General features: G+C 48.1%; 1 protein-coding gene across 1 annotated transcript in view; it reads left to right on the top strand.

Moving 5' to 3' along the window:
• Positions 1–13,823, top strand: part of LOC130367428 (collagen alpha-1(VII) chain-like) — a 522,098-nt gene that overhangs the window by 143,922 nt on the left and 364,353 nt on the right. Inside the window, exon 26 of the mRNA XM_056569846.1 lies at positions 3,944–4,021. Coding sequence (XP_056425821.1) covers positions 3,944–4,021 — 78 coding nt within the window. The remainder of the gene's footprint in view (positions 1–3,943; positions 4,022–13,823) is intronic.

Here is a 13,823-nt window from a genome sequence, read left to right as displayed (position 1 = left end):
TTTCCCCCATACTGCAATTCCGGTTGGGCACCTCCCCCTTGGGAATATAATATCAGCCTAGAACAGCACTGTCCCCACATCGGGGAACTATTCCTATGTTACCCGCCAGCACTGTTCTGCTCCCCCCAATTAATGATCAGCCCAGCCCACATATGTCAAGCACTGCCCTCCTCCTCTTTGTTGGGGGCCGCCGGGCGCTGGAACTCTATACTGTACGCCAGTGGTCTCCAAACTGCAGACCTCCAGATGTTGCAAAACTACAACTCCCAGCATGCCCGGACGGCGATGGAACTCTCTGTAAGCCAGTGGTCTCCACCCTGCGGACCTCCAGTTGTTGCAATGGCTGTCCGGGCATACTGGGAGTTGTAGTTTTGCAACAGCTGGAGGTCCGCAGGTTTGAGACCACTGCTGTACGCTGTATACCTATGCCCGGGCTGCAAAAGATACAGAAAATAAACTTTTAACTCACCCACGTCGCTGGGGATGGGAACGCCGGACAGCCGTCAGCCTATCACCGGCCAGAGCGATGCCCCGCCCCTGCCAGTGATAGGCTGAGCCCACTGTCATGTATGAAGCCGTATACAGCGTACAGTAGTGGTCTCAAACCTGCGGACCTCCAGCTGTTGCAAAACTACAACTCCCAGCATGCTCGGACAGCCGATGGCTGTCCGGGCATGCTGGGAGTTGTAGTTTTGCAACAACTGGAGGTCCGCAGGTTGGAGACCACTGGAGAACAGTGAGTTCCATCGCCGGCGGCCCCCAACAAAGAGGAGGAGGGCAGTGCTTGACATATGTGAGTAGTACCCCGCTGGGCTGATCATTAATTGGGGGGAGCAGAACAGTGCTGGTGGGTCACATGATTTTGGGGGGGGGAATACTGTTATATACCGTGGAACCACCGTAAGTTAAAAAAATACCGTGATACACATATATGGTCATACCACCCAGCCCTAGGTATATGCAGAGCACCCCCCTCTCCCCCCCTTACCTAGAGGTATATGCAGAGCACCCCCCCTCCCCCCCTTCCCTATAGGTAAATGCAGAGCAACCCCCCATCCCTCTCCCCCCTTCCCTATAGGTAAATGCAGAGCACCCCCCTCTCTCTCCCTTCCCTATAGGTAAATGCAGAGCACCCCCCCTCCCTCTCCCCCCTTTCCTATAGGTAAATGCAGAGCACCCCCCCCCTCCCTCTCCCCCCTTCCCTATAGGTAAATGCAGAGCACCCCCCTCCCTCTCCCCCCTTTCCTATAGGTAAATGCAGAGCACCCCCCCTCCCTCTCCCCCCTTCTCTATAGGTAAATGCAGAGCACCCCCCCTCTCTCCCCCTTCCCTATAGGTAAATGCAGAGCACCCCCCCTCCCTCTCCCCCCTTCCCTATAGGTAAATGCAGAGCACCCGCCTCCCTCTCCCCCCTTCCCTATAGGTAAATGCAGAGCACCCCCCTCCCTCTCCCCCCCTTCCCTATAGGTAAATGCAGAGCACCCCCTCCCTCTCCCCCCCTCCCTATAGGTAAATGCAGAGCACCCCCCCCTTCCCTATAGGTAAATGCAGAGCACCCCCCCCTCTCTCCCCCTTCCATATAGGTAAATGCAGAGCACCCCCCCTCCCTCTCCCCCCTTCCCTATAGGTAAATGCAGAGCACCCCCTCCCTCTCTCCCCCTTCCCTATAGGTAAATGCAGAGCACCCCCCCTCCCTCTCCCCCCTTCCCTATAGGTAAATGCAGAGCACCCCCCTTCCCTATAGGTAAATGCAGAGCACCCCCCCTCTCTCCCCCTTCCCTATAGGTAAATGCAGAGCACCCCCCTCCCTCTCCCCCCTTCCCTATAGGTAAATGCAGAGCACCCCCCCCCCTCCCTCCCCCTTCCCTATAGGTAAATGCAGAGCACCCCCCTCCCTCTCCCCCCCTTCCCTATAGGTAAATGCAGAGCACCCCCCCTCCCTCTCCCCCCCTTCCCTATAGGTAAATGCAGAGCACCCCCCTCCCTCTCCCCCTTCCCTATAGGTAAATGCAGAGCACCCCCTCCCTCTCCCCCGCCTTCCCTATAGGTAAATGCTGAACCCCCCCTCCCTCCAGGTATATGTAGAGTAACCCCCCCCCTTCCCCATAGGTAAATGTAGAGCAAAAAATAAAAATGGATGCTCACCTGATATCCCACGCAGCGATCTCCTCAGCTGCAGGGCCGCGTCTTCTCCCCTCCACAGTACAGGTGCTGATGAGTGACGTCACCGGTGCCTGTACTGCGTGCTGCGTGGGGGGCGGAGGTCACGTCTCCTCTGTGTAGCTGCAGATGCGGCTCACACAGAGGGGACGCCTTCTCCTGTATGTGCGTGTATCGCGCATACAGGAGAATGTAGCGCTGTCTGCTGGGGATCTGGGACGAGTGTCCCGGACCTCAGCAGCGGCGGCGGGTCAGTCCGCCCCTGGCACCCCCCTTGAGAGCGGCACCCGGGGCGGGCCGCACCCCCCGCACCCCCCTTGGTACGCCACTGCTGACCACTATGAAAATTTCTTACAACCATGATTTATTTCTGTAAAATCTTTCAATCAGGCTCCTCATTTTTTCAGCACCATCCTCACATCCAAGCAAAGTTCCTGTCCATAATGCCCTACAGAGTTATAATGCCCCACACAGGAATAGTGGTTCCCTTGGTTCTCCCACACAGTAAAAGTGCAAGTAATAATGCCCAATTATATGCTTCCTTGACAGTTATGCCCTTTTTGTGTCTCCGTGTTGTAATGTATTTACTTTGTGCCCTCATACAGGTGTAATTATCTTTTGTACCCCCAAACAGTAGGTAGGTAGACCTCCATATAGCAGGTATACAGTAAAGTAGGACATAGATCTTCCATGTAGTAGATAGACCCTTCATTATTGCATGTTAATAGTGTCCACTTTAAACTATTAATTTCCCCCCATTAAACTATTAATAGTGCCCACATTTCCTCAATATTTTTTTCTATTAGGTATTGTCCATTTGCATTAATATCTTAGCGACATAAGTTTGTTAGTCCCCCTTTATAGTGCTTCCTCTACACTATTACCTCCCACATAACATATGATAGGTAGGTCCCTATACATAATTTAAGAGAGTTAACTGCTCTCGGCCTCTTTTAGGCAATTGAACTGAAGCAGTCTACAACCTGAAAGAGAGGATGTGCAAAGTGAGTGGATTAGGCAAGAAGCAAATAGCTCCTTGCTCATGTTTCTCTACTTCACTAGAGTTTTCAGGGGATCTAACAAAAGTCTGGCGCAGCTCGGTAAAAAGTCGCAATATTTTGCACAAACCACTTGGTATATGGGGCTTAGCTCATTGGATACATGGATTCAGGGGAAGGGGGCATGGCTGAATATGCTAGTAGACATCAATTGTAGAAAAATCTATGCCAACTCTGAGTTAATGTAGATTTCTGAGGCAGCCAGACAGGTAGCCTCACATGTGTCTGGATTTATCAAGAGGCATAAACCTCTTAATAAATCCAGAATGATCCTAAACTGGTGGGGGCTTACTTTCACGTTTCCTGCACCGGTCTAACTAAATACCTCCCTTTAAGTTTATGTGTGCCCTAGAGAGCCATAGCAAGTAGTTCCAGAGAGTCTGATGCATTTTAACACCATTTGCCCTATGGTTAAAGTGGCTATCTTCTCATAGTTTGTATTTATTTCAGTGGGAGGCACAGCCAAAAACATAAGAGTTGTAAAACATTTTTTTTCTTTTTTTTTTGTTTGTAAAACTTGAGGAGCAGTTCTTCAAGAAATTTAAAAAAAACTAAAATGTGGTTGAAATAATGTTAGGTTTTCACTGTTGCAGGGGTGTAAATATAAATACCGTTTTTATTCAACAAGTCAGAATATATGTTTTGTATTGTTTATTGTTGTTCTTTTTCCATTATTAATTTTAATCATTATCTCAAGAGAACTACAGATATTTGCTTTTTTGTAGACCACCAATACAGAAACTGAAAATGAAGATGTACCTCCCGAGCAGCCAGTTGGACCATGCACATCAACATGTTCAAAAGTAACTTTTTTTTCTCCACTTTCAGTATATTGACATTGTTTTTTTGGTATTTTTTTTATAAATATGTATAGTTATATTATAGTAGGTCCTGCAATATTATTAAGTGGCCCCAATCAACGGCAAATAGCATTAATATGATTGTTTGGCTTAGCTGAATGTATATTTTACAGTGTTTTACTAAATACAGTAACCCCCCGACATGCGATGGCCCCGACATATGATCAAATCGACATACGATGGCCTCTCAGAGGCCGTGGCATGTCGATGTCAGAATCGACATACAATGCTTTTATATGTCGGGGCCATCGCATTAACTGCTATCCGACAGCGCAAAATGCTTAAGCTGCTGTCGGATACCAGTTTAAGCATCTCGGACAGGTTCACTTACCTATCCCCGCTGCTCCGGGTCCACTTTGCGATCCTCCGGCGTCTTCTGCATCTTCTCCGGGGTCCGGGCCTCGCTTTCCGGCGTAGTTATTACGTCGCTGCGCACGCCGTCCCGGTGCAGCAACGTAATAACGTCACAGGAAAGCGAGGCCCGGACACCGGATAAGATGCGGAAGAAGCCGAAGGATCCCGAAGAAGACGCCGGAGCAGCAGGACAGCATCGGGAGCCCCTGGGACAGCATCGGAAGCGGTGAGGACGCGGTCCGGAGCGGCGGGGACAGGTGAGTATTAAATGCACTTTTTACATTGCACGAATCCCTCAACATACGATGGATTCGACAACAACGATGGGTCGTTTGGAACGAATTACCATTGTATGTTGAGGGACCACTGTACAAACTTTTGAATTTGTCATATTAACAAAATATTGCCCAAATGTTGCCAAATTAAAGGTGTACTTCGGTGGAAAACTTTTTTTTAAATGAACTGGTGCCAGAAAGTTAAACAGATTTGTAAATGACTTCTATTAAAAAAATCTTAATCCTTTTAGTATTTTTTACTAGCTGTATGCTACAGAGGAAATTCTTTAATTTTTTAATTTCTTTTTTGTGTTGTCCACAGTGCTCTCTGCTGACACCTCTGTCCATGTCAGGAACTGTCCAGTGCAGCATAGGTTTGCTATGGGGATTTTCTCCTGCTCTGGACAGTTCCTGATATGGGCATCAGGTGTCAGCAGAGAGCACTGTAGACAACACAAAAAATAAATTAAAAAAATAAAGACTTTCCTCTCTAGCAAACAGCTGCTAAAATGTACTGAAAGGATTAAGATTTTTTAAATAGAAGTAATCTACAAATCTGTTTAACTTTATGGCACCAGTTCATTAAAAAAAAAAAAACTTTTCCACCAGAGTACCCCTTTAATAACCAAATGTATTTTTTTTGGCAAATGTACACATGAATATCCAGTATACAGAGTGACCTAAATACGTATACTAGGGATGAGCGAATCGAATCTGACGGATCCGAATTCCTTACGAATTTCAGGAAAAATTGCTTCATTAAACTCCATTTAGTGCGGTCCAGGCTCCAGGGCATGTAAAATGGCAGATCCACATGTGAGGACATGGGGCAAGGAATCCTGGGAAGGCGGGAAATAGGGTTGGCAGGATGACCCTGAATCACATGCAGGATGCAGCCTATCAGCAGCCAGCTACCCCTGTGATGTCACAGCCCTATAAAATCGGCAGCCATTTTGCTGCCAGTCACTTCACCCTTTTATTGCAGAGAGAGAGAGAGAGAGAGAGAGGGACAGGCAGCACAGAAAAGCATTTTTACAGCAGCGATTCACCTCCCAGTCAAATCAGCATTCTATTGCAGAGAGAGAGAGAGGTACAGATAACAGTGTGTGTTGCACAGAAAAGCATTTTTACAGCAGTGGTTCACCTCCCAGTCACATCAGCTTTCTATTGGAGAGAGGGACAGAGAGCAGTGTGTTGCACAGAAAAGCTTTTTTTACAGCAGTGATTCGCCTCATCCAGCCTAGAAGCACTGATAGGGAAGGGAGTGAGATTGAGAGAGAGAGTGCAAATTTGGGTGTAGTACATAGCGACTGCGTGCTGCAGCACTGGTGTGTACAACAACTGAAATGCTAATAGTAGCCAGCCAGTTAAGGTGAGCAGAGCACTAAAAGCATATTGTCCTATATTAAATGTAACCTGTGTGTACATCCAAGTGGTGTACCATATTGTTCCTGTTAAAATCTTAAGAGCCTAAATACTGTGAAAGGCCAGCCAAAAGTACACACCTGCTGGTGTTGTAGACAAATACTGTTTTAAGCGTAGTGGAGTGTATTGTATCCCCCTCATATATGCACTAAGTATGTCAGGCAGAGAAGTGCCAGGATGTGCACAGAGGGGTGGTAGAGGCCTAAATTCATCAGGCAAAGGTCGCAGCAGACTAGGGGCGAGTGGCAGCAGGAGTCACAGCGAGAGGCCTGAGTTCCCAGTATCGTGTGTCGACCAGCAACCCATCTGCTGTCATCGATTGGTTAACATGGTCATCCATTTCATCACAGGTGACATCTGACACTCCCAGTCAACAGTCAGTGGGTTCCTCAGACACAACGCTCAGTTGGCATGGCCCGGGAGCAATCTCTGTCCTCCTCTTGCCTGTCCCTGTCCTATGCTGTTCCCTCCCCCACAAAAATATCTTATGCTGTGGGTTCAGCTCCACTTTTCAGTGAGGACGATCTACTAGAGGACAGTCAGCAGCTACTGCCCAGCCAAGAAGTGGAGGAGACATGCGCCGCTTCCTCCACTAGGCGGGAAAGTATTGATGAGGAGAGTGGCATGGAAGGTGGTGTTGCGAGCGTTCAGGCTCCTGAAGCAGACACTGTTGAGGAACCTGAGGAGGACATGAGTGACGTGCAGACACAACTCGATGATGATGAAGCCGATCGCACTTGGGAGCTGGGTGCAGAAGGGGCTTCATCATCATCAGGAGAAGAGGGTTGCAGGTTGCCCGTGAGGAAGCAGCTGAGCCAGCTAGGTGGTAGCATGGTTGGCAGTCAGCATGGTGGCAGAAGTGGAAAGTGTGGAGCCAAATGTGCCCGGGGTAGACCACCTGCTTCGCGGCAGCCTACCTTCCTGGGAGGTAGTGGAACAGGGGTTCCTGGTGTCGGCGGCAGTAGCAGTCAATCAGTGCAGCCTGTTGGTGGGAAAATCAGTTACTCGGCGGTGTGGCAGTTTTTCATCAAGAATCCGGAGGAGGTTCATGTAGCCACATGCAAGATATGTTTGCAGAAGGTTAAGCGTGGCCAGGGTCCCAATGTTGGCACCAAGGCCCTGCGTCAACATATGCAGCATCACCATAAAGGGCCTGGGAAGACCGTAACTGCGATGTGGTGGTCCAGCCTGCTGCATCAACCAGTGGCACGCTGCTCCCTGTTTCAGCCAGCCAAAGCACCACCACCTCAGCCAAAGGGAGCTGTGTGTCATACCCATCTTCTGTCACTCCAGATGCTCCTGCTCCTCCTACCTCGAGTCAGTCATTCCACCAGCAATCCATCGGCGAAGCCATGTCCAAGAGACAACAGTATGCGCCCATTCATCCAAAGGCGCAGAAGCTGAATGTGCTCCTGTCCAAGTTGCTGCTGCTGCAGTCCCTCCCTTTTCAAGTCGTGGACCCTGCACCTTTCAGAGAACTGATGGCTTGTGCAGAGCCGAGGTGGAGAGTCCCAAGCCATCATTTCTTTGTGAAAAAGGCAGGACCAGCCCTGCACAGTTTTGTGGAAGAGAAGGTGGGCCAGTCCTTGAGCCTGTCGGTGTGTACCAAAGTGCACAGCAGCGCCGACGTGTGGAGCTGTAACTACGGTAAGGGACAATACATGTTCTTTACGTCCCACTGGGTGAATGTGGTTCCTGCACAACTGCATCAGAAACTCCACTGCACGGACATGTCTCAGTGCCCCTCCAGCATACCATGTGTCCAGGGCACGGCTGTGTCATGCTGTTCTTCACGTGGTTTGCCTTGGCGAACGGAGCCACACAGGGGAGGAACTGCTAAAAGTAATTCATCAAGAAATTGAATCATGGCTTACTCCACAAAAACTGGAAATGGGAACCAGGGTGACCGAAAATGGGAAGAACATCTTGTCTGCGCTACGACAAGGAAGCCGGAGACATGCGCCCTGCAGGGCATACGTGTTCAATCTGGTTGTCAAGTGGTTCCTGAAGTGTTTCCCCTATCTGCAAGACATCCTAACAATGGGAAGGAAGCTTTGCATGCACTTTATCCACTCGTACACCACAAAGCACACCCTCCTTGAGCTGCAGCATCAGAATGGCATCCCCCAACATAGTCTGATTTGGATTTTGGAATTCCACCCTCCATATGTTGGACCGACTATACGAACAGAGGAAAGCCATCACCGATTTCTTGATGATCCAAGTGGATAGGGGGACTCCCCTGTGTAACTTCAATGTCAACCAGTCGCAGCTCATACGTGACACCTGCCATTTGCTCGGGCCCTTTGAGGAAGCCACATTATTAGTTAGTCGCCAGGATTATGGGATGAACGTCATTCCACTGCTTCATCTACTACAACACGTGTTGGAAACAATGGCTGGTCAGGGCAGTGGAGACGTGGTGCCTACATCTCACATCCACAAGAGCCCTGTTGGGGCTGAACTGGAAGAGGAGGAGGGGGGGGAGGGGCACAGTGGAGCACAGTTTAGGTTTTGCGAGATGGGTGGCTTTTCTAGACATCTGACAAGAGAGAAGGAGCAGGAGCAGCTAGAGGGTTATGAGGAAGGCAAAACAGAGGACCCAGACACACTGTGGTAGTATGCAGTGGAGATGGAGGCAAGGAGTCCCGAGTCACTTGCACAAATGGCACGATGCATGCCCACTTGCTTGCATAGTGACTGTCGAATTGTCTCCATTCGCCAGCAGGATAACTTCTGGCTCTCCATCTTATAGGCCCCTTGCTATCGGCACAAAATGGGGGCTTTTTTACACCCACTGAGAGGGAGGACAAACTTACCTACTACAGAGACATCCTATGTAGGCAGTTGGCCGATGCCTATCGACGCCATCGTTCATCCTCTCGTAGGTCTGACTCGGGGGAGCCCTCTGCCCTCACCTCCCACTGCCATGGCTGCTGGGGAGGGGTGGGGTGGCAGGAGCAGTACCAGCTCCATCAGCAGCAGCCTGAGTCTACAGTCGCTGTTGAGTAGCTTTCCTTACCTGCATAGTGAAGCAACTCATCATTAGCAGGTAGACCTGTAGCAGAACCTGAACCAGCAGGTGGTGGCATACCTTGACATGACCATGCCAACACACCTTGAAGATCCGCTGGACTTCTGGGCAGCCAAATTTGATTTGTGGCCGCAACTAGCAGAGTTTGCCCTGAAAAATCTGTCCTGCATCAGCGCGGGTGTTAAGTGAGGCAGGGGCCATAGTAACCCCAAGGAGAACTCATCTGTCCACAAAAAATGAGGAGAGACTGACCTTTCTGAAGATGAATCAGGCATGGATCAGCCAGGATTTCCACCCACCAATGCCTGATATATCAGAGTAGATTGACCATGGTGCCACACCAACACGTCACAAATATGGATAGTGCTAAACATATTTAAGGCACTTCTCCCCAGTTACAAACATTCCTCTGCATCAGGCCACAAGTAAGTATTGAGGATATGCATTACGTAAAACGTAACTTTTAATAATATTCTTAGGATACAATATATGTACCCAAATTTTTTTTTTTATCAAACAAAAGGAAAAGTGTGCAAAAATCACCATGTGCCACCTACACCACCAAGTATTGATGTGATGCAAAGACCTCTAAAAGGTGGAAGGGAACAACGTATGGTCCATTTTAACCGGTGGGGGTAAAAACTTCCCCTGTTAGGCCCTACTCTTGCATTATTAATTCCATTCTTGGCAAATGTTACTCGCCCTAAAAAGGGCAGCCCCAAACAGGAACCTCTCCCTATTTCCCCCTACAAACACTGAGATTTCCCAGTGTTTTTAGGTGGAAATAGAGAGAGTTTCCTGTGTGAGGCTGCCCTTTTTAGGTTGAGTAACACTTGCCAAGAAGGGAATTAATAGGGCGAGAGTAGGGCCTTACAGGGGATTTTTTTTATCCCTACCTGCTACAATGGACAATACGTTGTTCCCTTCTACCTTTTCAAGGAAAGTGTTACTTGTCTTAAAAATGGCGGCCCACCACAGGAACCAATCCCCATTTTCACCTAAAAACCCTGGGAAATGGCAGTGTTTGTAGGTGGAAATAGGGAGAGGTTCCTGTGTGGGGCCGCCCTTTTTAGGGCGAGTAACACTTGCCAAGAAGGGAATTAATAATGTGCGAGTAGGGCCTAACAGGGGAAGTTTTTACCCCCACTGGTTACAATGGACCATACGCTGTTCCCTTCCACTTTTTAGAGGTCTTTGCATAACATCGATACTTGGTGGAATAGGTGGCACTTTTTTTTGCACACCTTTCCTTTTGTTTGATAATCATGTCCTCAATACTTACTTGTGCACACTAAAAATTTTACAAAAGAGACCGCTTTCATCTGCCTACCTGCCTCAGCTACTATTCTGATCCTGCCTGATGCTACACATCTGATGCCAAGGTCTCCTATTTTCACCCACCTTCGTCACCAGGTACTGGTATTACCACCCACCGCACCACTCCGGGTCACTTTCAGGACTCCTGATGCTGCTGCTGCCACCTCCAGGTGGTCTCATTCTGCCACCATATGTTCTCCTCGGGCTGATGCCATCTCCAAGCTGTCTCATTCTGCCACCATATGTTTTCTTCATGCTGATGCCAGCTCCAGGCTGTCTCATTCTGCCACCATATGTTCTCCTCATGCTGATGCAAGCTCCAGGCTGTGTCATTAAGCCGCTTTATGGTCTCCTCATGCTACCACCAACTCCAGGCTGTCATTAAGCCACTATATGGTCTCCTCATGCTGCCGCCAACTCCAGGCTGTGTCATTCAGCCACTATATGGTCTCCTCATGCTTCCACCACCTCCAGGCTTTGTCATTCAGCCACTATATGCTGCCGCCAACTCAACGCTGGGTCATTCAGCCACTATGTGGTCTTCTCATGCTGCCGCCAACTTTAGGCTGTGGCTGAATGACACTAACTCCAGGCTCTGTCATTCAGTCACTATATGTTCTCCTCATGCTGCCTCCACCTCCACGCTGTGTCATTCAGCCACTATGTGGTCTTCTCATGCTGCCGCCAACTTTAGGCTGTGGCTGAATGACACTAACTCCAGGCTCTGTCATTCAGTCACTATATGTTCTCCTCATGCTGCCTCCACCTCTGCTGTGTCATTCAGCCACTATATGGTCTCCTCATGCTGCCGCCACCTCCACGCTGTGTCATTCAGCCTTTATATGGTCTCCTCATGCCGCCCCCACCTCCACACTGTTGTATTCAGCCACTATTTGGTCTCCTCATACTGATGCCACCTCCAGGCTCCGTCATTGTGCCACTCTGTGGCAGTGATTCTAGTAGCAACGCTTCTGATCTGCATGTCATACTGAATAACAGTATTATTTCACTAACCCAGCAAACACCCTATGCGTGTTACAGCAAGGCAAAGTGTTCTACACCTCTATTGAGGCTCTCTGTAGGCCAGAAATAGCAATTTTTAATAGCGATTCACCGCGAACAAATTCGTACCGAAACAAATTTGTTTGAAAAATGTGCTAATCTCTGTAGTATACATACTTCAGCAAGAAAAATATCCTCATGAAAGCTTATCAGCCTTATATAGACATCAAAGATTAGCTGTATGACATGTTTGACTTCAGCAATCAATCACATTAGGGGCTTAAAGTGATCATCATTAGTGTTGAGCGCGAATATTCGAATAGCTAATTTTTTTTGCGAATATCGGCACTTCGCAATTTCGCAAATATTTAGAATATTGCAAATTATATTCGTTATGACGAATATGTTTTTTTTTCTTTTTTTCACAGTACACATCACAATGATGTGTACTGTGCAAATAAAAAGTGATCATCCCTCCCTGCTTCCAGCTTGTGGTCCACAGAAGGCAAATAGGCAAATGCGAATTTTATGCGAAAAATATGAGAATATCGGCACTTCCAGAGGGCACTGATCCCTCCCCTCTTTAAGCTTGTGGGCCAATAAGAAGGATGCAAACACAGTTGTCAGAGCAGTAAATAGTAGGGGAACAGAAGCCGGCACATATGAGATAAAGCATCAGATGAAGTGCAGGATGACACACAGGGACTCGACTCACAGGAAGCCCGCAGCCGAGGTGCACAGCCAAGCAGGAAGCAAAATTCAGCAAGACAAAGAACACAAAAGGAGGCCAAGAAGGTCGTTATTCAGGTCACCAAGCAGGTCGTTATTCAGGTCTTGTTGACATGATGAAGGCAGCAGGCAGGGGAGCTGTAGTGGAGGACAGGGAAGACTGGAACAAGTTGTTTCATGCGACTAGCACACTTCCTCTAGCCGTAATTACGCCCCCATATTCATAGAGGTGGCGCCGAGCGGTCGCCTAGTGACCTGGTAAACAACATGATCAGATGACTGTGTATGACTGTGACCGTCATGTGATGACAACATTAAGAAATGTTAAAACAGTGACAGTTACAATGAGGAGATATAGTGATGCAAAAATAAGTTAGTCATAAGAAAGAGCCAAACTCATTTCGGTCATTCAACCCAAAGTTACCGGTGGCGTTCAGTCATACAATCCAGCGAGCTTCTCGCTGGAGCAGGACTTTGCTGTGGTCTCCTCCATTATGGAGGGGCGGAATTCTTTCTAGGCCTAGAAACTTAAGGCTGTTATGGCTTCCATTGTGCACCTGATTCATGTGGGCAATAAACCTGGGAGTTCCAACCCCTGTTCTGATGGAGCAGACATGCTTTCTGAACCAGCCTGGAGCTGCCTAATGGTCTTGCTCACATAAAATCTGCCACAAGGGCAGATTAAGGCATAAACAACGAACGTGGATCTGCAAGTAATTAACTCAGTGATTTGGTGATGCCAGCCTCCTAACCTTATGGCATTCCCTGTATGTAAATGTGTGAAGTGTGAACAAGACCTGCAAGGGTAATTGCCTTTTAGGGGGTGTTTGGTTAACCAATTCTTATCTGAATTGTGGTGATTAGTTTTGCCTTGTAGATTCTTCAATCGTTCTCCTATAGTGATGTTTTTTTTCTGAAAGTGAGGAGGGGAGGGTGTTGGGCCACTTCATGAAGATCAGAGTCAGATTCCAAGATGAACCAGCTATGGCATATAGCTCTAGTCCCCTGCTGATTCAGGTTGGAATTGGCCAGGGAAAAGCAGAACTGTTTAGGGGAGGTGTCACATCTTTTCTTGTAATTCAAAAGGTCAGATCTATCAATGGACCTGACTCGTAGAAGACTGTTTTCAATAATTTTCACTGGGTATTGCCTAGCCAATAGACGCTTTTTAAGATCCTGAGCTTGAGTATCAAAGACCTTATCAACACTGTTAATCCTAAAGAGGTGGAGGAATTGGGAATAAGGGATGCTTTTCTTAGCATGTTGGGGGTGTGAACTCTTGAAATGTAATAATGCATTCCTGGCAGTGGATTTACGAAAACCTTCAGTGGTGTGAGTATCTCCAACCACTTTAAGTTTAACATCTAAAAAATCGAGTTCATGACCCCCAAACACCACAGTGAAAAGAATGTTTTCCTTATTGGTCTGGTTAAGATGGCCGACAAATTTAAAGAAGTCGTCTTCGGAAGAGTCCCAGAATACCAGTATGTCGTCGACATACCGGAGAAAGGTCTTGAGATGTTTACAGAAGGGGTTTGTGAGGGAAAAAACATGTCCGTTTGAAGATGTCGAGGTACAAATTGGTGTACGTGCAGCCCATGGCTGTGCG

The sequence above is a fragment of the Hyla sarda genome, chromosome 4 (genome assembly GCF_029499605.1).
Source record: "Hyla sarda isolate aHylSar1 chromosome 4, aHylSar1.hap1, whole genome shotgun sequence".
NCBI classification, from domain to species: domain Eukaryota; kingdom Metazoa; phylum Chordata; class Amphibia; order Anura; family Hylidae; genus Hyla; species Hyla sarda.
This window is presented reverse-complemented; position numbering and strand designations above follow the sequence as displayed.